This window comes from Hippocampus comes, unplaced genomic scaffold (genome assembly GCF_001891065.2).
Source record: "Hippocampus comes isolate QL1 unplaced genomic scaffold, H_comes_QL1_v1.1 scaffold321, whole genome shotgun sequence".
Taxonomy (NCBI): domain Eukaryota; kingdom Metazoa; phylum Chordata; class Actinopteri; order Syngnathiformes; family Syngnathidae; genus Hippocampus; species Hippocampus comes.
In genome coordinates this window covers 468,442-493,468 of record NW_017804845.1, presented here as the reverse complement: position 1 = coordinate 493,468, position 25,027 = coordinate 468,442, and the positions used below count along the sequence as shown (strand labels likewise).

At 46.3% G+C, this 25,027-nt stretch overlaps 4 protein-coding genes across 14 annotated transcripts in view; 2 read left to right on the top strand and 2 right to left on the bottom strand.

Annotated features, from left to right (window-relative positions):
* Positions 1–611: 611 nt before the first annotated feature.
* On the top strand, positions 612–8,703 carry nek5 (NIMA related kinase 5). Of its 6 annotated transcripts, none has more exons than XM_019875825.1 (23): positions 612–711; positions 1,435–1,499; positions 1,795–1,891; positions 2,040–2,137; positions 2,374–2,457; positions 2,800–2,870; positions 2,979–3,065; positions 3,135–3,189; positions 3,655–3,768; positions 3,868–3,936; positions 4,065–4,113; positions 4,457–4,539; positions 4,736–4,800; positions 4,883–5,041; positions 5,896–5,974; positions 6,047–6,148; positions 6,276–6,356; positions 7,012–7,104; positions 7,202–7,282; positions 7,376–7,625; positions 7,813–7,935; positions 8,000–8,084; positions 8,253–8,703. In XM_019875825.1, the coding sequence occupies exons 2-23, from the start codon at positions 1,440–1,442 to the stop codon at positions 8,416–8,418; spliced, it is 2,151 nt and encodes a 716-aa protein (XP_019731384.1). In that variant the 5' UTR covers positions 612–711; positions 1,435–1,439; the 3' UTR covers positions 8,419–8,703. The 6 variants fall into 6 exon arrangements, with proteins under 6 accessions (XP_019731384.1, XP_019731373.1, XP_019731347.1 ...); XM_019875814.1 differs by having other exon boundaries at positions 1,435–1,568; positions 4,457–4,522; positions 4,734–4,800; XM_019875788.1 differs by having other exon boundaries at positions 1,435–1,568.
* Positions 8,704–9,123: 420 nt separating this feature from the next.
* lcp1 (lymphocyte cytosolic protein 1 (L-plastin)) lies at positions 9,124–16,464 on the top strand. 3 transcript variants are annotated; one of them, XM_019875765.1, is made up of 17 exons: positions 9,124–9,241; positions 10,409–10,506; positions 12,215–12,290; positions 12,372–12,520; positions 12,593–12,716; positions 13,109–13,241; positions 13,487–13,734; positions 13,836–13,978; positions 14,063–14,158; positions 14,301–14,496; positions 14,568–14,646; positions 14,831–14,945; positions 15,029–15,162; positions 15,236–15,359; positions 15,543–15,667; positions 15,955–16,276; positions 16,333–16,464. In XM_019875765.1, the coding sequence occupies exons 1-16, from the start codon at positions 9,139–9,141 to the stop codon at positions 16,253–16,255; spliced, it is 2,244 nt and encodes a 747-aa protein (XP_019731324.1). In that variant the 5' UTR covers positions 9,124–9,138; the 3' UTR covers positions 16,256–16,276; positions 16,333–16,464. The 3 variants fall into 3 exon arrangements, with proteins under 3 accessions (XP_019731324.1, XP_019731339.1, XP_019731332.1); XM_019875780.1 differs by lacking the exon at positions 16,333–16,464 and having other exon boundaries at positions 16,040–16,269; XM_019875773.1 differs by lacking the exon at positions 16,333–16,464 and having other exon boundaries at positions 13,836–14,158; positions 16,040–16,269.
* On the bottom strand, positions 16,456–19,600 carry cnot11 (CCR4-NOT transcription complex, subunit 11). Its single transcript, XM_019875844.1, has 8 exons — positions 19,516–19,600; positions 18,916–19,244; positions 18,364–18,528; positions 18,052–18,204; positions 17,731–17,933; positions 17,033–17,235; positions 16,829–16,925; positions 16,456–16,743 (listed from the first exon to the last, which is right to left on the bottom strand). Exons 1-8 carry the CDS (start codon positions 19,587–19,589, stop codon positions 16,543–16,545), a joined length of 1,425 nt encoding a protein of 474 aa, XP_019731403.1. The 5' UTR covers positions 19,590–19,600; the 3' UTR covers positions 16,456–16,542.
* A 496-nt stretch (positions 19,601–20,096) lies between these two features.
* The window catches only part of LOC109519479 (abl interactor 2-like), a 9,186-nt gene continuing 4,255 nt past the window's right edge, over positions 20,097–25,027 (bottom strand). The window contains exons 4-12 of one of the 4 annotated variants that reach the window (XM_019876039.1): positions 24,624–24,641; positions 23,897–23,988; positions 22,526–22,657; positions 22,156–22,265; positions 21,454–21,681; positions 21,098–21,268; positions 20,892–20,969; positions 20,644–20,814; positions 20,097–20,476 (exon numbers count right to left, since the gene is read on the bottom strand). In XM_019876039.1, the coding sequence (XP_019731598.1) occupies positions 20,301–20,476; positions 20,644–20,814; positions 20,892–20,969; positions 21,098–21,268; positions 21,454–21,681; positions 22,156–22,265; positions 22,526–22,657; positions 23,897–23,988; positions 24,624–24,641 (1,176 nt within the window). In that variant the 3' untranslated portion in view covers positions 20,097–20,300. Of the gene's footprint in view, positions 20,477–20,620; positions 20,815–20,891; positions 20,970–21,097; positions 21,269–21,453; positions 21,682–22,155; positions 22,266–22,525; positions 22,658–23,896; positions 23,989–24,623; positions 24,642–25,027 lie in introns of all 4 variants that reach the window. The other 3 variants (XM_019876057.1, XM_019876065.1, XM_019876049.1) reach the window with 3 other exon arrangements.

Here is a 25,027-nt window from a genome sequence, read left to right as displayed (position 1 = left end):
AAAACATGTTCATGTTGTCATGATGAGGTGTTGTGTGTGGAGAGTTTGGAGGGGGTAGCAATATTTATTACCTTATGAAAGACGCCTGTTCCAGAACACAATATGAGAAAGAGTGAGAAGAAGCACTGAAGTCTTAGATTTTAATGTTATTATTTTTAATTATTGTTATTATTATTATTTCATGAACATGTTCATGTTGCCATGATGGTATCGTGTGTAGAATTGAGGGAAAACAATATTTATTACTCTCTGAAATAAATAGGCCTGGGCCAGAACAAAATATGAGAAAAAAAACAGCAATGCGATGCCTTGGTTTTTTTATTATCAATATTTTTCATGATAGATATGTATACCAAATTTCATACTAGCCGTTTAAAACTGGTTTTAGAACTGAATTTTCAAAACATACCAGGAGGCGCTCCCAAGTCATTTGGGGGGTATGTAATCGTTTATATTTTCTCTAAATTTAATTAAATCAATACAATATAAACATAAAATGGCAATTTATTGTGTCATCATTTGATTTAATAAAACAAATGACACTTTTTCAATTCCCTCCCATTACGTCCAGTATCCATCAAGACCAACTCCCAGAATGCCGAGCTCAAAGTCACTTCCGCTTAGAACGACAGGTCTTCGCACTTGCCGCGCTCGAAGTTTCACCTGGCAGTAAAAAGACTCGTGACCTTTTGCGATGCTTTGAAAAGAAAGGTAATAATGTTATGTGGCTAGACAAGACAGCGTGAAGACGACGTGCTTTGAGACAGATAGGACAGAGGAACTTGCTAACTTGAATTGTTAGCTTTAAAATCGCCGCATGCGTGTACCTGTCGCCATGGCAACGCACTATTTCCTTTCCGTCAGCCCCGTTGAGAATGTGTCGATAAATTGTGTTTTATTCAACAGATATATTCCCTCTATCAATGGCTATAGTGTTATAATTGTATGACATGCTACACGAAATCCACTTTAATTTCCAGCTCACGCCTAACTATGGTATTGTTCGGGAACTCTTAAAATATGGATTATGACTACAAAAGAGCTATGACACGATATATGTGAGATAAGGTAGCGAGCTAACCAAATAGACAGACATGTGAAGGAGGTGGGGAGAGTAGCCAAAAACTTGTACTCAAGAGAAGTGTATGACTCAAGTAAAAGTAAAAAGTAGTCCTCCAAATAATTACTGAAGTGTATCTAAGTATTCTGTGGGGGGGAACTACTCAAGTACAGAGTAACTAGTGAGTAATTTCTGGTTATTGTAGGTACATAATTATTGTACTGTATTTTAATCATCATAAACATCACGTGAACACACATTCTATCCAAAAAGTGACAATTGTGAGCGTGTATCGCTTTCTTACATAGTAGGGTGCAAATTTCTGTACTGAAACTTGACTGTTGTCATAATATTGTTAATGTTTTGACCCTCAGCCATTATGGACGACTACGAGGTGGTGCGTCCGATCGGAGAGGGTGCATTCGGGAAGGCCTTCTTGGTGCGAACCAAGACCGCCCACGACGGTGATGATGCGCCGTGTGTGGTCAAAATGATCAACCTCACAAAGGTTATTGTGAGATTTTTTCAAAACTATCTAACTTAGTATGTTTTTGCAATTGCTACATTTTTCTAACTTATGTTTTTGTATTGATGACATTTTTCGCACGCACGCACGCATGCACACACACACACACACACACACACACAGACACACACACACACACACATTGTGAGATTATTATTTATTGTAATGAATATAATAATGATAACTATTATTATACGTGTGTGTTCAGATGTCAAGCAGGGAGAAGGAAGCTGCCAGGAAAGAGGTGGCGCTCTTGTCCAACATGGAACATCCCAACATTGTCACCTTCATCCGCTCCTTCCACGGTATGTACGTGTGTGTGTGTGTGTGTGTGTGTGTGTGTGTGTGTGTGTGTGTGCCTATTTGTGCGCGGGTCACTTTGTGCGAGTGTGTGTGTGTGTGTGTGTGTGTGTGTGTGTGTGTGTGTGTGTGTGTGTGTGTGTGTGCGCATAGAAAAGGGCAGCCTGTGCATCGTTATGGAGTACTGCGATGGAGGCGATCTGATGATGAAGATCAATATGCAGAGAGGGGTCTTCTTCACTGAGCCGCAGGTAATCCATGCGGGACTCTTGATTAGGAACACCGGGACAGTTGATTTGGTTCACTGGCTCCTATGAAGATGATGCCACTCAAAATGTGATTTGAAACTTTGCCTGTACAGTCGGTAAAGGTTTTATAAGGACATATCAAATTCGCTTTAGAACGTCTCAAGTGAGAGTAGTTTGAATTCAGTTAATTTTATTTGAGGTATTTGTCAATCCTGTTGTTGTCGTTTACGGTCCATCAGGTCCTGGCCTGGTTTGTTCAGATCTGCTTGGGCCTCAAACACATCCACGACAAGAAGATCCTGCACAGAGATATTAAGAGTCAGGTACCTCCTGTGATGTCAGTGGAACAATAGGACACAACGTATTATTTGCTTCCCTGTGGCTCATTCAAATACAGAGTCAAATTAGGAGGGAAAACGCTGATTTCATCATGAAAAAAAATTGAAGAATAAAATCTTATTTTTTGAGGAAAAAAAAATTCTTGGCCCAAATCTTATTTTTTGACGTACAATTTTGAGGGGGGAAAAAATCTTATTTTGAAACAAATACATCCATGTCTTTGAGACATACACCACATTTAACTCAAATTCATCACAGGAAATGTCAACTCAGATGACTTCTTTGTGCTGCAAAATGAGTGTCACACTTTGGTGTTTGTGTTGTAGAACATTTTCCTGAGTGAGCGAGGTGTCAAAGTCAAGCTGGGCGACTTTGGCATCGCAAGGATGTTGACTCAGTACGTGAGTGGCATATTTGCATACACACGGAACACAACATCAAATAACCTACTGTGTGTGTGTGTGTGCGTGCGTGCGTGTGTGCGTGCACGCGTGTGCACGCCTAGCACTTTGGAGCTGGCCAGGACCTGTGTAGGTACCCCTCACTACCTCTCTCCAGAGATCTGCGAGAGTCGGCCCTACAACAACAAAACGTATGTACACACGAGCCGCACAACAAAGGTATTAAGGTGATGTGGCGCATTTGTGTACTGTATATGCAGGGACATCTGGTCTCTGGGTTGCGTCCTCTATGAACTCTGCACTCTGAGACATCCAGTAAGGTTCAAAACACACACACACACACACACACACACACACACACACACACACACACACACACACACACACACACACACACACACACACACACACACACCGGTTATTTGATGTTGTGTACTGTGAATATTGATGATATGTGAATATAATAATAGAATATTTTAGACAAGTGTAACATACGAAACACACTTTGGTCATAAATGTAAGCCAGAATAGACAAATGTAACACGTTAGAGAATGTGACATACAAATTAGACAAATGCAACACACTTGTGAAACAAATGTTGCATGTTACAAAAATGTGACATGTTGGAGACAATATATATACCATGTATATGTACCACACGTTGGACAAATGTAATACATGCAAGACATTACGTTGTCTAACACATGTTAGGCAATTGCAATAAATGTGTGTGTGTGCGTGTGTGTGTGTGTGTGTGTGTGTGTGTGTGTAATGTGCAGTTTGAGGGCAACAGCCTGAGTCAGCTGGTCAGTAAAATCTGCAGAGGGCGCTTCAACCCTGTGCCCGCTCGTTACTCCTATGATGTTCGCCTGCTCATCGCGCAACTCTTCAAGGTCACACATTGAGTTTGTGTTTATGTTGATGTGTGTGATTCCTCACACGTGAGTAACTTAAGCATGACAGTCCTTCACATGTACTTGCGTTGTGTTCAGGTGAACCCTCGCGATCGTCCTTCCGTCAGCTCCATCCTCCAGCGTCCTTTCCTGAACAAACACGCTCTGGTACGTCTTCTTTGACCACTTTTATTTTCAACTTGATTTATGAACTCCTCACACACTTTTTAAGTCCCAAACTGAGGCAACGACATGCTGAGTATGTGAATGTGGGTGTGTTATGTTAATTTGTGCAGGAGAATCACAATAACACACCGACTCGTCACATCTGTAAAGTAGCACCAGGTACCACGCACACACACGCATACACACGCACGCGCACGCGCACTCACTCACATTCACATACATGGAATGTAAGACATTTAGCACATTAGATCAATGTTTCACAGGTAACAAGCATGAAACAAATGTAACACATCTAACAAACTGAGATTATACAACTGTAACATGTGTAACAGGCATCCTAAATATACGTAACATGGAACTCGACATTTTGATAGCACCCATGTAATATTTGTAACACACCTGTTATATGTCGCTCTCCTGGTAAATAAATGTAGCGCATGTAACACATTTTAGGCTAGTGGAGCACATGTACAAATGCACTTGTTGTTGTGATGCATTGTAGACAAGAAGAAGAAGTGCAAAGTGGCAGTGAAGAAACTTCCTATCAAGCCCGAGTGGAGAGTGTGCAGCCCCGCTTACTACACGGTAAAAACACACACGTAAAACACAACAACACTTTTCTTGACCTGAGTGTTACGTTTCACCCAATCTACTAAAGTGGGAAATATGGATGCATCTGTCATGTTGAGTTCAAATCACGATCAAGAGGATGTGGGTAACACATGTTCTTGGAGTTCTTTATTTAGCTGACACCGCGCTTGCTTTTGTGATGTCTGCCCAGCCCCACAGAGCAGGACACCTTCCTCAGCCTGCGGCAGGAGACGCCACGTGGGACCACCCCCAAAAGTGGCTTCAAATACAACAATGACTTTATTTTATTAATTTTTTTACCACTTTGAGCTAAGTCCTGCTTGTTTTCCTGGTACAGGATTGGACAGTACCGGCAATACTTTGCCCAGCTGGATGCCTTCCACGGGGGGGACGTCTGTCCTCCACCTCCTCCTCCACCACCACCTCTTCATCCTCCTCTTCCTCCCTGTGAGCCGTGTGAAGACGACGTCGCTCCTCCAGTTGAGCCTTACCAGCTGTGAGTGGCCCACACGACGCTGCATCGCAGATTTTTGGGGGGGGGTCAAACGAGGACCGACCCGCTCGGTCCCTTTTTAGCCCAACTTTTTTCCATGGTAAATTTAACTCATGTCACACTTTCTAGACAAATGTGACACACACGCAGGAAAGGTGTAACATGTAACGCGTGCATCGACAACTTGCAGATTTAACACAGACACCATTGTAACATTCGTAACAGTCGTGTGGAACCAATGTAACAGACAATTGTGACATCACACATGTATCTGTCATGATTCGGTTTGGGACCAACAGGTGGCACTGTGGGGCTCTCCCTGCAGCTGCACACCTGTTGGACATTATGTAATTAGTGCTTTAAAAGGACCCCCAGCCCGAACACTCAGTGTCGGGTCATTGTTGCTCTTTGCTGCTGTCATGTTTGTTTGTTTGCTGCTACCAGGTTTGTTTCAGTCATGTTTCGGTTGCTGTTATGTTTTATCTTCAGTCATGATTTTTGTTTGATACTTTGGAATTTGTTTGTTTTGGATTTAGTTTTCTCTATGTTTTAATACAATTCGTCAAGTACACCCTGCTCCTCCCTCCTGCCTGCTTATTTGGGGTCCACCACCACCTCGAAACGTGACAGTATCCACATAACACCTGTTAAACGTAACGCACATAACACATCTGCAAGGAAAATCTGTTAAATTAACTCATTAGAGACATGAGTAACACATGTTACACAGCTTTAGCTTATGTTAGACACATGTAACACACATTGGACAAATGTTCCACATGTGACATGTTACACGAATGTAACAAGGAAACGTAAACCAAGATAACGCACGTGCGACCTGCCATCATGTGTTTCAGGGTGGCAGCAGCACGTGAAGAGTACCTCCAGAGGAGACAGGAGGCCAGCCAGTACAAGCTGAGGGCAGAGAAACAGCTGGTGATCAACATTGTTCATCTCTGTGGAGGGGGCTAATTCATGGAATATTTGATGACTTTATCACCTCATCAGGGTCTGCGTCCCAGTACGGCGGAGGGCTGCCGGCCGGCCGGCGGATGTCAGCCACGTGAACCCCAGCACGTACCTCCTGGCAGAAAGCAGGACGACCAACTGGTAAACATAGCTGCGTGAAACCCGACGATTGCTGCAGAGCAACAAATCAGATATGTGTGTTTGTGTGTGTGTGTGTGTGTGTTTGTCCATATTTTTAATGTCTGTGTTGGTGCACGCGTGTTTGCAGGAATACTTGAGGCAGCTGGAGCTGATCAGACAACAATATCGTCAGGATATGAAACAGATGAGGATGAGAGCTGAGGCAGAGGTTCACGCGCGCGCACACACACACACACACACACACACACACACACACACACACACACACACACACACACACACACAGAGCTGAATGCTGTTGTGACACCTTGAAGCACACAAGTAAGCAAGTCGGCAAATGTTCCATACGTTGGGAAAATGAATCGTATTGCAGCACACATCGTAACAAAACATTTGACAGTTGTGACATGTAGCGCAGGCGATGCACATTAAACACGCGTCATACAGGTGTGACGCCCGCGGAATGCACGTTAAAAAAAAAGTCTCACGTTTTAAGTGAATGTAACACATTTGCTTTAGACAATCGAACATGTGAAACACAACATTCAAAAGCAACTCGATGATGGCAATACGTTAGCGTTTGTTAATGTAACACATGTAACACGAGTTAGATAATGTAACACATTCTAGAAATGTGACGCTAATGCTGCATATATGCGGTATGAGTACGCCTTGCAGGAATAGAAGACGCGTTAACAAATGTCATACGCGGAACAGCTAATAGACGATGTAATGCAGGGAAAAACACAAATATGACACATGTAACATATAATCCCAAATGTAGAACATGTAACATACGTCATGATAAGGTGGTGGTGTACGCGTGTCGTTACGTCCCGTGTGGCTATTTCTTTCTTTCTCAGCCGCCACACGAACCCGACACGTTTGTGCTCGACAAAGAAGCACAACCTTCGACGACACAACCCAAAAAACACCAACAAGGTCAAACCATGCAGGTAAACCTTCCTTTATTGGGCATTTGATAAGGGAGAGGACCACTGTATGGAATCGCCATCCTCAATGTCAACTTTACAGATGTCATGTCTCATGCAGGACATGGAAGCGGCTTTGAGAAAGATCAGGGAAGAGAACCGAAAACAGAGGAGAGAACTCAAGAAGAAACACAAGAACCAGGTGACTTGAAGGCCGCCATAAGAAACCATGTGGGTCTCGTTGAGAACCAGGACTTTTCTGGGAAGTCGTCCATCCTTCTCTGGCATCTTCCAGAAGGGAATCATGTTTGAGATCCGTCTCGACGACGTGAAGGACTCCTCGGAGGAGGATGACGAGGAGGAGGCGCAGGAGGGGAGACTGGAAGTGGACCGTCGGACGGTCCACATTCGGGAAAGCCAGGATAAAAAGCTGGATGATTGGGCCAAGCCGAGGAGGGGATGGAGCCAGGGACCACCGCAGACGCTGATGGAGGCTCTGGTCCACATGGACGTGGACTCCGGTGCGACGCTGAAAGTTCAGCCAGGTGCAATTTGCTTATTTATTTATTTCTTCGGGGGGGAGAAAGTCAAGAAACAATTTGGTTACACCTGAAAAGTGCTTCACGTCTGTTTTGCGTGGGCTCCACTTTTCTGAAAATCAACTTCTGGAACGTGTGAACGACTCCCGGTAGTTTGCCCATTTGCTTGAATAAGCTTCGTTGGTGCGCTCAGGTGAGGAGAAGGAGGAGGAGGAAGTAGGTCGTCGGCAGTGGGTCTCTGGACCGCCCAAGTCCTTATTGGACGCCATGGCCCAGGCCAAGCTCACCTCCTCTACTGTGGACTCGCAGAGTGCAGGTCAGAACCCAGCCTAACAAAAACTGGAAGCACCAACATTGAACTTTCCCACACTGTCACTCAGATCCTGAAAGGAAGGACCAGGATGAAGACTCGGACGTGGAGATGGATCAGGAGCGCTTGGAGCCCAGGTCGGATGACGACGACACGTAAGTTGACACAGGGTGAAGACATCCAAGGTGAGGGCAAAACCCGAGTCCTTGCTTCAAACCCAAACCCTTGCCCGAAGACTAAAGCAGATAAATGCTGACATTCCTGTTCCGCCAACTTCAGCGAACGGGTCTTTCGTTTACCCGGATGTGTTCCCATTGTTTCAGGAACTTTGAGGAATCGGACGATGAACTGAGGGAGGCGGTGTCAGACTCCATGAGGAACTTATTTGTCACCGAGGACGTCGCCGAGGACGATGCCAACACGGAGATGGAAAATCCTGAAGGAGCAGTGGCACCGGAAGGCAGCGACCCGGGAGAATCCTCAGCATGAGATCCCCCACACACTCGCCGAGTATTCCTCTCACTCACATCTTTATTCCAAGAGCAAGCAGTATTGCATTTCCGTAAACCATAGGACCATCCGAGGGTGGTCTCCTCACTGCCATTAAAATCCTCTCAGTTCATACAGAGCTTACAGGTGTGTATTATTTATTTTCTGGTTATTTGGTTGGGGTTTTTTTTTTTGCATCGGCGCCCTCTGCTGTTGGTGTCCTGAAAGTTGGGGGACGTCGACGAAAAGTGAATTGCAACCTGAGAAGACTTGGAGCAAAAATTTGAAAACCACCATGCAGTAAAGTTTCGATTTCAGTTTTTTTTTGGGGGGTGGGGGTAGTCCCTGCTCTCTTTCAGGATATTTTGCTCAGCAAGAATAACTTCACTTTTCATTGTGACATTTTGATTGTCCAACTTTGGCAGGAAACTTGACTTTTCTATTGGCGTGTACCACTTGCCCATCTCCAAAGCTGTCCACTGTCGTGACCGCCGTCCCTGAAAGGGTTCAAAGGCCTGCCGCTTGGAGAATCTGTCTGCAGCCGTTTGTTGAGGGCAATCTTTGGCCCACTGGTTCGCGCTTTGGCAAATCGCGTATTTTGTTGGCTTAACCAGATTTGCTGCAGGTTGCCCTCGTTGAGACCCGGACGTCTTTCCACTCTTGCCGATGACATCGCCGCCTCATGTGACTGCGGCGCCTCTGTGACAGAATCCCAACGGGATGATGTCAGCGTGCGATGTCGTCAGCGAGCGCCATATCGCCAGGGTGGCGACCATCGCTCTTCCAGGGTGCGACGCAAGCAAAACTGCTGCACTGCTTCCCAGTGAGTGTGTTTCACGCTGCCTTCAAAGCCTTTCGTGCCATACGCCAAATGGGAATAACCCGAGGTGCTAAGGAGGTGAAGCTAATAAATCAGAACGCTTACATTTAGCAAGCTGCAACCCTCCTGAAAAGGCAAAGTTAGCTCTGATGCTAATGCTAAAAAAAATAATACATGTGGTGCGTTTTATCATGACATTTCTTGTTAAAGTCAGCCAAAATAGCACTCTGAAATCACTCCGCCAGACAGCCTCTTATTGGAAGCGCTTTCTGACGTCACACTGACACACCACCCTCCAATTAAAAAAAAAAAAAAAAAATTAATTCAAGGCGCGTTGTGGCAAATGACCTCGACGCGGCGTTCTGTGGTCCCGCCCCCTCAGCACATACACAAAATTGGGCTTGAAACCCCAACGTTAAACCATTACCCTGACCGATGACCCTAATTTGAAACTCTAACTCTTGTTTCGTACCCTAACCCTAACTCAGAACCATAATTTGAAGTGATAACCATGGCTTGAAACCCTGGTTTGAAACTCACTTAAAATCCGAACCTGGACTCTTAATTTGAAACTCTTATTTGAAAACCGAACATTGACTCTGAATCACAATTTGAAATTCTAATCCTGCCTTGAAACCCTCACTCTTGTCTTCATACCCAACCTTGAAGCCCTAACTCTTGTTCTACTCCTTAAACCAGACGTGAAACCCACACTTCAAAACCAATTTTTTTTTTTGTGGGAATCACTGAATTAATTTATTGTTGAGAAACATACAAGGGAAAAAAAATATTTCCAGATTAAATCACAAGCGTAATTTTGAGAGGGAAAAAGTCGCTCGCCCCTTCCATGGTTTAAAAACTGAACCCTTGTTTTTTTTTTTTAATTGACCCCATCCATGTCTCAAACTCTACCTTGTAAGTTGCCAGAGGGAAATAAACATCAAAAAAAAAATTTTAAAAAGTGAAACGCTCACAAGTCATTTTATGACACATCGGCGCGGTTCCTTTTTCGGCCACTTTTGGCTAATGTGTGCATGTGCAGAACTGGCTGCAGTGTCACCTTGCCTTGCTCGTCTGTCTGTCTGTCTGTCTGCCATTGCCTTATAAAGACAAAAAGTGGGGCTTTGAGGCGCGATTTTGACTCACTTCCTTCCTGCTCGCTCTGACTAGATGATCGCTCGCTCAGACAGGAGTGCGCAGCAGACCGCTCGCTATCGTCGCCATCTTCAGCTCCGCGCCGCCAGACTCCTCCTTGCCGCCACGCTCAGGTGAGGAACATCACGGGCTTCAAACCCTGGTCTGCAAAACCCTTAACTTGCGACCCCAATTTCAAGCCCTAACCCATCTTTGAGACCCTCACTTTTGCTTAAAAACCCCAACCTTGCCTCGAAACCTACATTTGAAACGGTTCCCCTGCTTGAGACCTTATCCGTGACTTGAAACCATCATTTGAGATACCTTACTCCTTTTTAAAACCCTAACCTTGCATTGGAACACTCAGCTCTTTTGAAACCCTCCCTTCCTTCTTTTGAAATCCTAATTTCAAAACAACACTCGTGTGCAACCTTAATTTTCGCTTGCACCTGACCCTGGCTCGAAACCCTAACCGTCTCTCAAACCATAACCCCAATCTTGCAACTTGTATTTGAAACCCTAACCGTTGCTCGAAACGGCAACCCTGCCTCGAAACCCCCATTGAAACCAGAACAACGCTTTGCGCCTTGAAACTCCAATCCTAACCAACATTTGAAACCTTACTTTTAAAACCCCAACTATGGTTGGAAACCCTAATTTAAAACCCAAATTTGAAAACCTAATTTGAAACCGCACCCTGTCAGTTTGGGATGGGCTCCGGCACCCATGCGACCCTGGACAGGATAATAAGCGCTGTTGAAAATGGATGGATGGATCATTTGAAACCCAAATTTGAACCCCTGACCCTTATAACGACTACTTTTCTTATTCTAACCTTCTAAACTTTATTTAAAACCCTCACTTGAAACCCCGTTTGCATCCCTAATTGCAAACCTTTGCTAGAAACCCAAACCCCGACTTGGAACACCGATATTGCCGCAAACATGCGCTGAACATTTATCAAATGGAGCACATCAAGGTGAATAAAACAAACGACTAGAATTTGTTCCAGCATTTCATGTCCTGCCAAAGGCAAAGAGCTCAAATGTATCAAGGTCTTTATTTATCAGTTGGAAGAAGTTCGACGGCAGCAGAGTTGAAAAGGAAGTTTGAGGTTTCACACTGCCGGGGGGGAGGGGGGTGGCAGCCATGTTGACTTCCTGCCACCACGCGCGATCGCGATCACGAGATCCGGACCGTGATGACACGCCTCCCTTCAAAGACGGGAGCTGAACCGAAATCGATAAACACGACGGCATTCGTGTTTATTGATTCACACACCGAGTGAATAAAAATGTGTGTGTTATTTCATAATGATGATAGATTTAATAATAATCGATTTTTAGGACTGCAACGAGCGATTATCTGACGATAATCTTTCAAAAGCCCTCCCCACAGTTAAAAAAAAAAGATAAACATTCGTGGGGGGGCATCGGATAAAATAAAATAAATTAAAATATGGAAGGTGATATGCGCTAACTGTAGCCAAACTCGTACGTTGACAACCTTCCATCCTTAATACGTTTTTGTTCTGGTCAAGATTTCAAGTTTCCTCCCCCCAAAAAAAATAAAAATAAAAATTAGTTCTCTTAACATGGCAATTTTTTAATCCCTGCTTCACTTTGAGGTTGTAATGAAGTGATGTTGAATTGCCGTTCGAATCATGAGGATCCTTTGGTTCCAAATTGTGCCTGATGGTGGAGAGAAATTTGAAGAACAGGAAGTGCGGCATGTGAATCGGGAAGTTGCGTTTGACAAAGCAGTGCGCACACTTCCTCTTCTCCACGAGGCTACCATGCTTTCATTTCACCTTTTTTTTTTTTTTTTTCATTTCTCATCCAGCACTGCCATATGGACGCCACGGCAAGCGTCCCTCCAGAGGAGCTGGAGGACCTGAAAGAGGCCTTCGATAAAATCGGTAAGAACGCCGCCGCCGCCGCCGTTCGTTTCCCTCCGTCCTTCGACCCTTGACCCCCACTCCCGTTCTGTCTTCTGGCAGACGTCGACGGCAATGGCTTCATCACTAAAGGTGAGCTCAACGATCTCTTCCGGGCCGCCAACTTGACCCTGCCGGGTTTCAGGATCCGAGAGATCATCGAGGAGCTGACCAAGTCCAGCGAGCAGCTCACCTTCTCGGAGTTCACGCAGGTCAGTCTGCTAAGTGGTCAAGACGTCCTCGGTCGTACGCCAGCGTCATTTTTTTTCAATTTGTCTCCTCAGATAGTTCAAAACCTGAAAAGCACCGAGGTGGGCAAGACCTTCCGGAAGGCCATCAACAAGAAAGAGGGGATCCGGAACGTGGCCGGAACCTCGGAGCAGGCCGGAACGCAGCATTCATACTCGGGTAAGAAGCATTGAATCTTAATGAGGTTTTTTTTTTTCAGGGACTGGAGTGTTTTAGGGTCTTAAAAAGTCCCTGGAGGCTGAAATCTATGGAGATGAAAGTCTACAGAAAGGGTGGTCACCAACTGTGGTCAGAACATTAAAAACATGCAGGATTGGGGCACTCGGGGACCGGAGTTGGCGACCGCTGGCTAAAGTCTCGGGGATTAACATCTCTGGGGTCTAAAGTCTTTGACTGTAGTCTACACTGGAATTTTTCAAGACAGATGCTTGGGGGCTGGATGAGGGACGGAACTAGTTAAGAACTGAAGTCTTTGATGGGCCAGTTTTAAGGAGTTCCGACTGAAGAATTTGTGGCGCAGTCCTTGTTGACAACGGTTTTGGTGTCCACAGAGGAGGAGAAGGTGGCCTTTGTCAACTGGATCAACAAAGCTCTGGAGAAGGACCCTGACTGCAAACACGTCCTGCCTGCTGATCCCGACACCGATGAGCTCTTCACAGCCGTGGGGGATGGAATCATTCTCTGGTACTCTAAGAAAGCCCAGTCATGAATTATCATGACAGTCAACCTTAATTCGAACCGTCTTCAACCCTAGCCCTGCCTCGGGATCCCAATATGAAACCTTAATCCTTTTTGAAAGTCAAATCCTGCCTTGAAATTCCATCTTGAAACCCTCACCGTGTCCTGACTTCCTAACTGTCCTGAACCCCTTCATTCGAAAGCCTAAACCTGCCCCGAAGCGCGAATCTGAAACCCTGTCTTGTCGTCAGTAAGATGATCAACCTCTCTGTGGACGACACCATCGACGAGAGGACCATCAACAAGAAGAAGCTGACCCCCTTCACCATCCAGGAGAACCTCAACCTGGCTCTCAACTCGGCCTCGGCCATCGGCTGCCACGTGGTCAACATCGGAGCCGAGGACCTGAGGGAGGGCCGGCAGCATCTGGTCCTCGGTCTGCTCTGGCAGATCATCAAGATCGGACTGTTTGCGGACATCGAGCTCAGCAGGAACGAAGGTGGCTTAATGGCGTTAGGCGGCGCCGTCGGCGTTAGCTTGGCAGGATGTCGAAAAACCGATCTTGCGGAGTTATGTTGATCTGAATTTGTTTTGCGGTAGCTTTGATTGCGCTGCTGAGAGATGGCGAGAGTCTGGAGGACTTGATGAAGCTGTCGCCGGAGGAGCTGCTGCTGCGCTGGGCCAACTTTCACCTGGAGGAAGCCAATGTACCCAAAATCAACAACTTCAGCTCAGATATCAAGGTACGATACCGGGATGGCATGGAAGGCGAGACGACATTGCTCTCTGATTGGCCGATGATGACAGTGTGGTTTGTTTGCTGCCAGGACTCGCGAGCGTACTTCAACCTCCTGAATCAGGTCGCACCCAAAGGGGACGAAGAAGGAATCCCGCCAATCACCATCGACATGTCGGGACTCAGAGTGAGACTTCTTCAAAGCCTAAACCTGTCCTAAAACCCTCACTCAGTTTTCAAACCTTACTTTGAAACCTTAGGCATGGTTTGAAACCCTACCATGAAATTCTGACCCAGCCTTCAAACACTACCCCTCACGTGTTTTCCAGGAGAAAGATGGTGTCCAGCGTGCAGAGTTGATGCTGGACCAGGCAGACAAGCTGGGGTGTCGTCAGTTCGTCACGGCGACCGACGTGGTCCGCGGTAACCCCAAACTCAACCTGGCCTTTGTGGCCAACCTGTTCAACAGATACCCTGCCCTCAAGAAACCCGAGAACCAGGACATAGACTGGAGCTCCATCGAAGGTGAGGACCCCGAAGACTTTCTGAAGGACTTCCGTCCTGACCTTGACCTTGTTTTGACATCTTTGCTTTAGGAGAAACCAGAGAAGAACGGACCTTCAGGAACTGGATCAACTCTTTGGGTGTCAACCCTCGTGTCAATCATCTCTACGCGTGAGATGACATTATTAAGTATAAGAATAAAACAGGAAGCATAAATTGACATGATTTGTAACCTTAATTGGAACCCTAAACAAGGCTTGAAAACCTGAATCCAGTCTTGAAACTCTTATTTCTTGCTCAAGAGCTGAATACGAAACTCCTGCTTGAAACCTTACCCCTTGCTTGTATGCTCTAGTGACATGGAGGACGCCTTGGTCATCTTCCAGCTGTACGAGAAGATCAAAGTTCCCGTGGACTGGGAGCGAGTCAACAAGCCTCCTTACCCCAAACTGGGCAGCAACATGAAAAAGGTGACGACTGACTCGCTCACAAACTCGTCACCCGCCACCACCAAACGGCCAACGAACGTGTTATATGTCGCTGCCCCCTACAGCTGGAGAACTGCAACTACGCGGTGGAGCTGGGTAAGAAGGAGGCCAAATTCTCCCTGGTGGGCATCGCCGGCCAAGACCTGCACGCCGGGAATCGAACCCTCACCCTGGCGCTGCTCTGGCAGCTCATGAGGAGGTAGCGTCGGCCGCCTCCGCTGACCCGAACGGGCGCGTTTTAGCCTCGTGTTGACCATTTTGCAATCATTCAGGTACACGCTGAACATCCTGGAGGAGCTCGGCGATGGGCAAAAAGTTACCGATGACACCATCGTGGCGTGGACCAATCAGATGCTAGCGCAAGCCGAGAAAACGTCGTCCATTTCCAGTTTTAAGGTGGGCCCGCAGAGACTTTTTGTAAACAATAGAGATGTCACGTGGGAAGCCATATTGCGATAATGTCTCGGATTTTGTGAAGCAAATGATCGCGCTTTTGTGGATTGCATTTTTGTGCGCAAATATTTCTCTTATGTGTTGTTTGCGAGTTGTAAGAATCAGTGTGCCTTGGACTTTTGGTAGGACGGTTCCATCAGCACCAGCATGCCGGTTCTGGATCTGATTGACGCCATCCAGCCCGGATCCATCCGATATGACCTGCTCAAGACCGACGAACTGTCTGAAGAGGAAAAACTCAACAACGCCAAGTAAGAGCACGTCCTATTTGGATTTCAACCGAATATGATCTGGATTACGAGTGGGAAAGCCCTTTGGACATGTTGTGTACATTTAAGTTCTTGGAACTGAAGTTAGGAAGTTATATTTGCACCAAAACATGTTGTGTACATTTAAGTTCTTGGAACTGAAGTTATATTTGCACCAAAAGTCCAGAAACCTTTTGGGGATTACATTTGTGAAAGAAAATGTACACTTTCTGGCTCTGCATGTCAAAGGAGCTCCAGGTCTCATAACTTGAACTACATCCTGGTTTCAGTTCCGAACCACCAACGGAAACCAGGCTAGTGTGTCATGCGATCACCCGTAATGATGATGATGACGACGATGATGATGATTGTCAGGTACGCCATCTCCACGGCAAGGAAGATCGGCGCGCGCGTGTACGCGCTGCCCGAGGACTTGGTGGAAGTGAAACCCAAGATGGTGATGACCGTGTTCGCCTGCCTGATGGCGCGCGCCATGAAGCGGGCCTGACGCGCGCTCACAACTCAACGCAGACGTCCACCACCGATGATGTCATAGCACTGATGATGTCAATGAAGTCCACAACCAGTTGACAGGACCAAAGAACAACAATATACCTTTTTTTTTTTAGTCCACAACCAGTTGACAGGACCAAAGAACAACAAAAATGCCTTTTTTTTTTTAAATAAATAAATGTGATCCATCACTACTGGACACATTGTCAACTTATTCGTGTATTACACACACACACACGCGCTAATACTCAAGACACAGGGATTAACACGCAATTTCAGAGTTCGCGCCCAAAAAGGTTTTATTTGAATAATTTTGCACTGAAAGAAGTAAAACTATTTACAGTATTTTGTGGTGAACGCCGTCGTTATTTGGTGGTCTTGGTGTCGGGGGGTCCGCCGTCCCCGGTGTCCAGACTCTTGAGGAGGCGAAAGAGTCCAGCCGCTTCGCGTATACGGCTGAACTCGATGCAGAAGGCCTGGACCTCGATGAACAGGTCCTGAACGTTGATGATCTTGTTACGGATCAGAGACTGAAGGAACACGCACACCAGGCGCACCAACCGGTTCTGGGCGAGAATGACGACGACAGCGGCCAAAGTCGGTCACGGCTATTTTGAGAAACGGGAAGAGTGGCCAAAATGTGCGTCCTACCTGCATGTACTTGTCTTTGATCTGCTCACAGGTCGAGATGCAGTTGGAGATGTAAAGGTGGATGAACTCTGGAGGCAAGTCCACAGCCGTGGTCAACCTGATGCACACGCGTGCCGACAGCAAAGCAAGATGATTACAAAATCGTCTCAAATTGGGAAAGGAGATAAAAAAAATTCGTAAGATGGTGGCGTCTCTCGTACTGACCTGTTGACAACCTCCATGGAGTGCAGCGACATGTCCATGTTGACCAGCACGGAGAAGTACTCTGTAATCTGACTACTCTGCATCAGTTTGAGCAGCATCTCGATGGCCACCAGTGGGTTGTTCTCCACCAGGTCCGGAAGCTTGGCGGGGGTCAGTCCGATGTGGTACACCAGCTTGGGGTCTTTCTCCAGCTCCGCCAGCAACTAACAAAGGGGTACATGGAGGTGTTCACTTCATCATCATCATGGTGGTCCAGATATTTCATAATATTAGAATCCACTTTATCGGCGTGCCATTTGAACATCAACATCACATAAGGGACGATAAAAACTGTATGCAGCGAATAATTTTGTAAACAGACTAAATCCAATAAATGTAACAAATTCAGTACGCTGTACTTTTGTAGTGTCTTTCGTGTACCACTAGGGGGAGTCCAAGCACCATGCTTGGAGCATCACTGATCTCGACCATAAACATATACAGTATAGGAATATGCTTTGTTTCACGTGTTGATTTGTTGCTACGATATGTTGTTGCAGCCGCCATATTGAATGTGGCAGACTTAGCCCGTTAACCAAAACCAACGTATGCCACTTTGACCCTAATAATTTTGTGAACGTTTACACTTAATGTTTATGATACAGCAGCAAAATGAGGTAACCAATATGGCGTTTTTTTTTTTTTGTTTTGTTTTTTACCTGTGACTGTTGTTGTGCAGACAGCGGGCTCTTGAAGGCCTTGGCCATGACACGCTTGATCTCCAGGCCGGTGCTGTTCTTGACGCACATGGAGCGGTCCCAGTGCACGCGATGGTCTGGCTCAGTGGGGTTGAGCCACGCCAGCTCGTCCTCACACACGTGCAGCGGCGGAGGAGGACGGATCAGCTCGGGTCGGAAGTGACCTGCGAAAGGAACGATGAAGGCACAAATACATAAAGTAGACACGAAAATTTCCGTCAATGATGGAAAGAAGCAATGTTAGTCAGTGTGTGGAATGGCTGTTCATGCGAGTCGACTGACTCTCCAGGGGTGGGCGAGGCCCGGTGACCAGCGACTCGATGATCTGATTTGCCACAGAGCTGTCGAATCCCGAGTTGGACGAGTCCGGGTCGGGGTCGTTGAGGACGCTGGGGAAGCTGGCCTTGCTCTGCGTGGGCAACTCAGACTGACGCTCTGCGCCAAAAAAAACCAAACAAAAAACATACATTGAGTTGTAAACAGTTTAGAGGTCACATTAATAGTGGAGAGACTTTTGAAAGGATTTATTTCGGTCTTATTTTTTTTTCTATCATAAAAAAAGGCATTTGACAAGGGTGTGTACACTTTCTATACCCGCCAGTGCAAGCTGCAGGCCGCTGATGTCGATGGACTGCGGCATGCCGCTGACGTCCATGCACGACACCTGTCTCGGCGTCTTCTTGAACAAATCACGGGGCGGCGCCAACATCAGCTGCGACAAGAAGAACTTCTCGGGCTGCGTGATGGGTGCCAGGAAGCCTGGATGCACACAAACGCCACGCTCGCCTTCAAAAGTAGGCCCCCCCACTGGCCATTTCATTCGGTATAGAAAGCCAATTACAATACATTCAATCCAGGAGAAAGAAATCAAGCCAGTTTTGATTGACAGCAGTGAAATGTAAGTCACAACGTTTCACGGTAATCTTAAATGTCTTAAAATGATTAATTCCTTCATTTCAAAACTTTACATTGAAAATGATTTACATTTTAAGATTCGCTTTGGGCTAATTTTGCACGCTGTTCATATCAATTCTTTCCATTTTTCATGCATTTCACGTTTCCACTTGTGCACTTTGCTTCAAATAGAAAATGAGCAAAGTGCCACCGGCTGAGAAAATCAACACGCACGTACGCACGCGCACGCACCTGAGAGCAGCTTCTCGGGCTCGGGGTTGAGCAGGTGCGCGAACACGGCGGCGAAGGGGTTGGCGGCTAGCGGCTCGGTGCGGTACATCTCCCAGAGCAGGTAGAGCGCGGTGAGCCGCTGCGGCGAGCTGGGCAGCAGGTCGGGCTGCTGCAGCAGCATGACGAGCACCGAGCCCGCGCGGAAGTGCTCCGCCTTGCCGAAGTAGTGATGGAAGTGCGTGGACAGCGTTTCGAACGTGTTGGTGCAAGCCTCCTCCGAGATGATGCCCAGCAGGTTAGACAGCTCCTTCGGCGCCAGCGTCATGGTGCTCTCCGTCTTCGGGGACTCGCTAAAAGAGATTTGAGCGAACGTTTGGCATAGTCCCGAAAGTCTGCAAGTCGAGCTGTAACTGGCTAGCAACGAGTTAGCTTAGCGCGGCTAATCGACAGAAAACATGGAAGCCATGGCGAAAAATCGAAGAGTCCCCGTTGACACTTTTCCGCTCCGGAGGACCCAGTAGCCACCCAAAGAAATTTAATGACCCATTCACATGAATTATTCCCGGCTAGCGGGCGCCTTGGTTCGAACGATAGAACGCGGAAAACCCGGCAAGGATGTACTTTGAAATTGAGATTTGACCGTTTCCTGAGAGGTGCATCATGGAAGGTGTAGTTGGCGAATCACGAGTGGCCATTTTTGAGAGGTGCATCATGGGAGTTTAGCTTTCACGTGGTCATTGGCCACTTTATTGACAGGTGCTTTATGGGAAGTGTAGTTCAAATATGACGGTGGGCGGGGTTTAATCGAACGTGTTGCAAGTTTCCCAAGGTGCATTTTAGGAAATGTAGTTCAGGTGTGCTGCCAAAAGAAAGCGTCAATCGTTGACTGATTTCTCAAGTCAGATTTATTACAGCGAATATGAACCTTCAATCAAAGACAAAGAGATAAACAGCTGGATGGTGAAGACAGCCATTTTGTTTGTAGATTTAGATTAAGATTTGTAAAGCACATTTTAGATATAAAAGCACAATTTATATTAAAATATAGATAAAACAAGTCAACAAAATAACGCAATATATTATTTTACACATTTTAAACAGACCTTGTGTTAGCGTAGTGACTTTGAAGGGCAAATAACACCACACACACACACACACACACACACACACACACACCAAATTATCATTTTAAAGGGCCGAGAATAAAGCAAAGAACAAAATATAAAATATGGCTTTTAATACTGTACGTATATAAATGTAAACACAGTACACCTGCACGCAAAGACACTGTAAACTTCAAGGGTAGATAAATTGCCCACCGGGATCCACTTCACAACATCAACAACACAAGGCTCGGAGGCACCGTCACTGTAAGAGCAAGGGCTTGTGGGTAGGAAAAAAAAACCTCAGTCTGTGTAGTGCATGATGGACTCCACGTAGTTCCCGGGGAAGAGTCCGGTGGTGGCATTCATAACGCCTTCGAACCAGCCGTCTTCATTCTTCTTCAGTACGTAGATGATGGCGCCCTCCTGGAAAGACAGCTCGTCCTCCTTGTCGGCCGTATAGTCGTAGACAGCCACCACTAGACGAGCGTGCCAAAACATAATTTACTCTTTTAGTTCATTTGGAGTTCCTGCTAAATTTCCGTATCAAAGCCAGTACATTTGATCAAAAGGTAATGATCTTAAGGCATTGTAGTTGTGTGTTATTCACATTCCAAACATACACGCTAAGCTAACCCATAATAACCTTTCTCCAGGTAGTTCCTGGGAGCCCAGGGGGGATCTTCCTCTGCATACGGGTCGTGGTACTCGACTACCGCAGAGTCCCCCTCACCCCCCTGGACGTCGTCATCCTGGGGGGCCCGAGCGGACGCTGTCTCTTCCGAAGCCGGCCGGAGGGATGTTGCCCCGTCTGAGACTGAAGACCAGACCACGGACAGGTTGGTTTGCGAACACATCTCGGGCCGACGAGAACAACGTGTGATGTGTACTCACTGGATTCCTGAAGGCGAGCCACAAAGCCCATGAGAGGGAGTTGAGGAGTGAATTGGAGGAGGGAGGGTGGCGGAGAGGCTATAAAAAAAAAAAGAAAAAATTTATATGTAATATTTTTCAACAAATTTTTATTTTATTTTTTTTTGTGTGTGTAGCGCGCTAGTCATGCACATGTCGAGCCGCAACCTTATTTTCCCCGCACGTACCCGGGCTTTGGCCGTTGAAGTAGGGCCCGCCGTTGACCTGGTCACTCTGCGTGCCGAGCGGCTGTCCGGTGACAGAGGGCGGACGGCGGTAGGGCAGGGAGCCGCCCACCTGCGGCGTCTGCTGGCGAGGCTGAGGGCGGTTCATGCTGAAGAACTGAGGCACCAATCCACCTGACGCGCCAAAACGCACGTTGAATCACTTCGTGATTGATCAAGTGTGTCATGATATAGAAAGATAGAGCTGATCTGGAATGATGTGGAATGGAGACGCACGCTAAACAAGTGAAGAATAATAACAACGCCTGCATGGTCACACAATAGAGCTGAGAGGAACCAGACAGGAAGTCGAAACTCACCTTCCTTGGGTGAAGAGGAGTTGGGGGAGGGAGGTGGTGAAGGTAGGATGTAGGCGGTGCCGGGGATCTCGTTGGGCTTGGACGGAGAGGGCGGGGGGACATGCGGCAAGGACGGCGGCAGGGTGAGGGTTGCGGAGGATGAAGAGGATGATGAGAAGGAGGAAGAGGAGGTCGGTGAAGAGTTGGGGGCGCTAGAAGACGAGCTAGCGGGTCCGGCGCTCGGGGAGACTTCGTGGGGAACATTGGGAAGATTTAGTGAGCATAGGACTGACTGTTTTGTCTTCATTGTTTTTGTGCACTTTTAATCACAACAGCGAAGGTGGAATCAGTTTTGGTTGTTATGAGTTGCTGCTCATGAATTTACAACTCATGGACTGTTGTTTGCTGACTCCATTTCAGTTTTTTTTGCTCTTTCTGAAAACTCTCTGGCATGTAAAAAGATGGCATCACACCATGTCACAATAGAAAAGTAGCACCTTCATGCCATCTTGTGGCATCTAAAGGTGACTGCAGTGGTAGAATTTAAAACTAAACTCTAATCAAGTATTTTGGCAAAAAAATCTAACTTAAAAAAAATAAACGTGTTCTAAAACCTATTTAAAATGAATATAATCCAGACATATATTCTTTATCCCCCGTGAAGAAAGAGTAATATTACTGCGGCTGAATGAGGGCGGGGCTCTTCAATTACTTGCATGCTACCTGGAAAGATGGCGGGCGGGGATGGCGTCGCCACGGGGATCCCGCTGCCGCTGTTCTCTCTGCTGCTGCTCCGACTGCTGCCGCTGGGGTGACTCCCTCCGCTACTGCCGCTTTAAAACAAACAAAACAGACTTTTTTTTTTTTTGGTGATTAGAATCGAGATAAAATATTTCCAAAATATGAGATGGAAGCGTAAGGCGGCGGCACTGACAGAGACGAAGAAAAATGTTAGCAACAAGCGGAAGAACGCGAGAAGCGGATTGGTTGACGGCTCGGGTTAAGGGGGCGGGGCCAAGCGTTGCTGCGATTGGCTAAAGAAGCAGATGAGGGAGTCCCAGGTGGCGGCGGCTGCCATGTCGTCGAGGCTGACCTGTACGTGCGCGGGCGAGGGCTGTGAGCAGCCATGTTGTCGTTGGGGTTCCTGGTAGTGGTGCTGCAAGCGTAGTGGTTGGGGACCACCGGAGGCCGCACGGGCTCCAGGGTCCTGTAGGGGGAGCTCTTCCTGGACGTGCACATGCCGGTTAGGTTTGGACTACAAAAGGCAATTTTTGGCAGAATAAAATTCCAGTGACCGATTAATCTTATTTGTCATTTTTGTGCATCTTGGACCCGATATACTCTTACTGTGTGAAAGAAAAGCATTTTGGGAAGAATTTATTTTTGTGGTTAGAATAGCCTTCTTGTGACCAAAATTACATTTTCATTAAAAACAAATGGATTTGCATTGGAAATTAGCATCATGATCATCATTTTAATGAATTTAGAGACTTTTAAGGAAAAATAACATGTTGCATTTCTATACATAGATTTTCCTTTACACTTAATTTTCTTCTAATCTTTAGTCAAAGCTTTTTTGGTGCACTTTCGCAGCACTAAATACCATAAACATTGTACATTTATGTTCTTCTTTTTTTTTTAACTCCATTTTCTTTGACAAAAGACCAATTTGACATTCCGCTCCTATCCTGATCGTCTTTCTCCCTGGAAGAGAAATCCAAAACAAGAATGTGACTTGAAGTGGGCGAACAAAAATGACACCTTGCATTTCATTCGAATTTAAAAATAAAACATGGTTGCTTGAGCGAGAGGAACTTCACATGGGTGACCTACATGCTGGATGAGGGAGGGAAGGAAAAACAAGCTTTCATAACGCATGATGTCATTCCTCCAAATGTGTGTGTGTGTGTGTGTGTGTGTGTGTGTGTGTGTGTATGAGAAACATCACCGCCTGTGTGCCGAGTCAAACGTGTCATCATCTGGCCTTAGGGGGCACACATATGTGTTTGTTTTATTTGCTACATTAGCATTGGCATGAAAAGCAGAATTTAAAACCTTAACTCGAGCTTGAAACCCTAACATTTGTTTGAAACCCTAAGCACTCTTAAAGCCTCCATGAAATACTTTTTGGAAAATTATTGATATATACATTTGAAACACTAACCCTTGTTTCAAAGTGAAACCCTGGCAGGCAACCTTCAGTGTGTGAGGTCGCAACAAGTATGCCAGGCTCGCTTTTCACTTAAAAAAAAAATCACATTTGAAGTAATAATATGATAAAAGTCCTCCCAAGTCAAATTTCTCTGTTTTCCCTCCCCCACTCCCCCCATTTAAAAATAACCAATATGTCCAAGTCCCCCGGTTGCGTTGTCATGTCATTGTTAGCGCACACAAGGAAGTGGAACGAACACATTTGAAGCGGATTCAAGATGGCAACCGGTGATTTTAAGATGGCGTCACCTACCCAAAGATGCTGCGTCTCGCCCTGGGGGGGCTGGGGGCTTTCTGGCTTGGGGGGCTGGACCCGGGCCCCTTCATGTTCTCCGACCCGTTCACCTATTGAAACGTCACTCGTCAAATTTTGTGACGCGATAACGGGAAGGCTGAATGTGCAATGCTCCTGACTTGTTTTGATGTCAAAGCCGAGAGAGAAACCGTAAATTGAAAACCCAACCCTTGTTTAAAACCCAGTTTGCAAGATTTGGAAGCTTCGCCCGGATTTAACATCTTAACAGAGACTTTGTTACTCTAATTTGAATGCCTCACCTTTGCTGTAAACCACTACCTTGGCTTGAAACCCTATTTTTCAAACCTAACTCACTCTTGAAACCCTAATTAGAATTATTGTTTAAAACCCTAACACTGGCTTAAAACAGTTACTTGTTACTGAAACCTGAAACCATTTTGGAAAACCTAACCCTGTTTTGAAACGCCAACTCGTAACCCTAACCCTTGTTTGAAGCCCTAACTCTGGCTTGAAGCCCTAATTTCAAATGGTAACCTTTCCATGACTCCTTTTGAAACCCTACCTGAGGGTTAAAAAACGAATTTGAAACCCTGACATCTGTTTGAAGACCTTACCCTTGGTTTGAAACCCTAATTTGAAACCATTACCGGTTTTGAAATCCTACTTTGAAACCCTACCCCAGTCTTGAAACCTTCTTTCCCATCGCCGCTGCTTTTTGACTTACCTTCAACCTCAGCAACCACTTCACACATCCACGAAAGGCAGAAAACAAAAAAAAAATAGAAATAAATAAAGAGAAAACGAGGAAGTGGTCAGCGTGATAACGATGGGGGGGCGGGACATAAAGGAACAACGCCGCTCGCACCTTGACGCCGTGCCCGACGTCATCCAGCGCGCCGAAATCCACCGGCTTGCGGACGTAGCGCAGCGGCCTCTCGGGATTGGGCGGCGCCACGATCTTGTGGGCGCGGCTGGCGTTCTTATTGGCGGTCAGCACGCCTATCTCCCGCCTCGCCACCTTCTCCTTGTGGATGCCCACCGTCTGCGCAACGCCACACCAACAATATCCATCAAGTTTAATTTTTGTGGTCAAGGAAGTATCGAGCCTTTTGATACGACGAACCATTA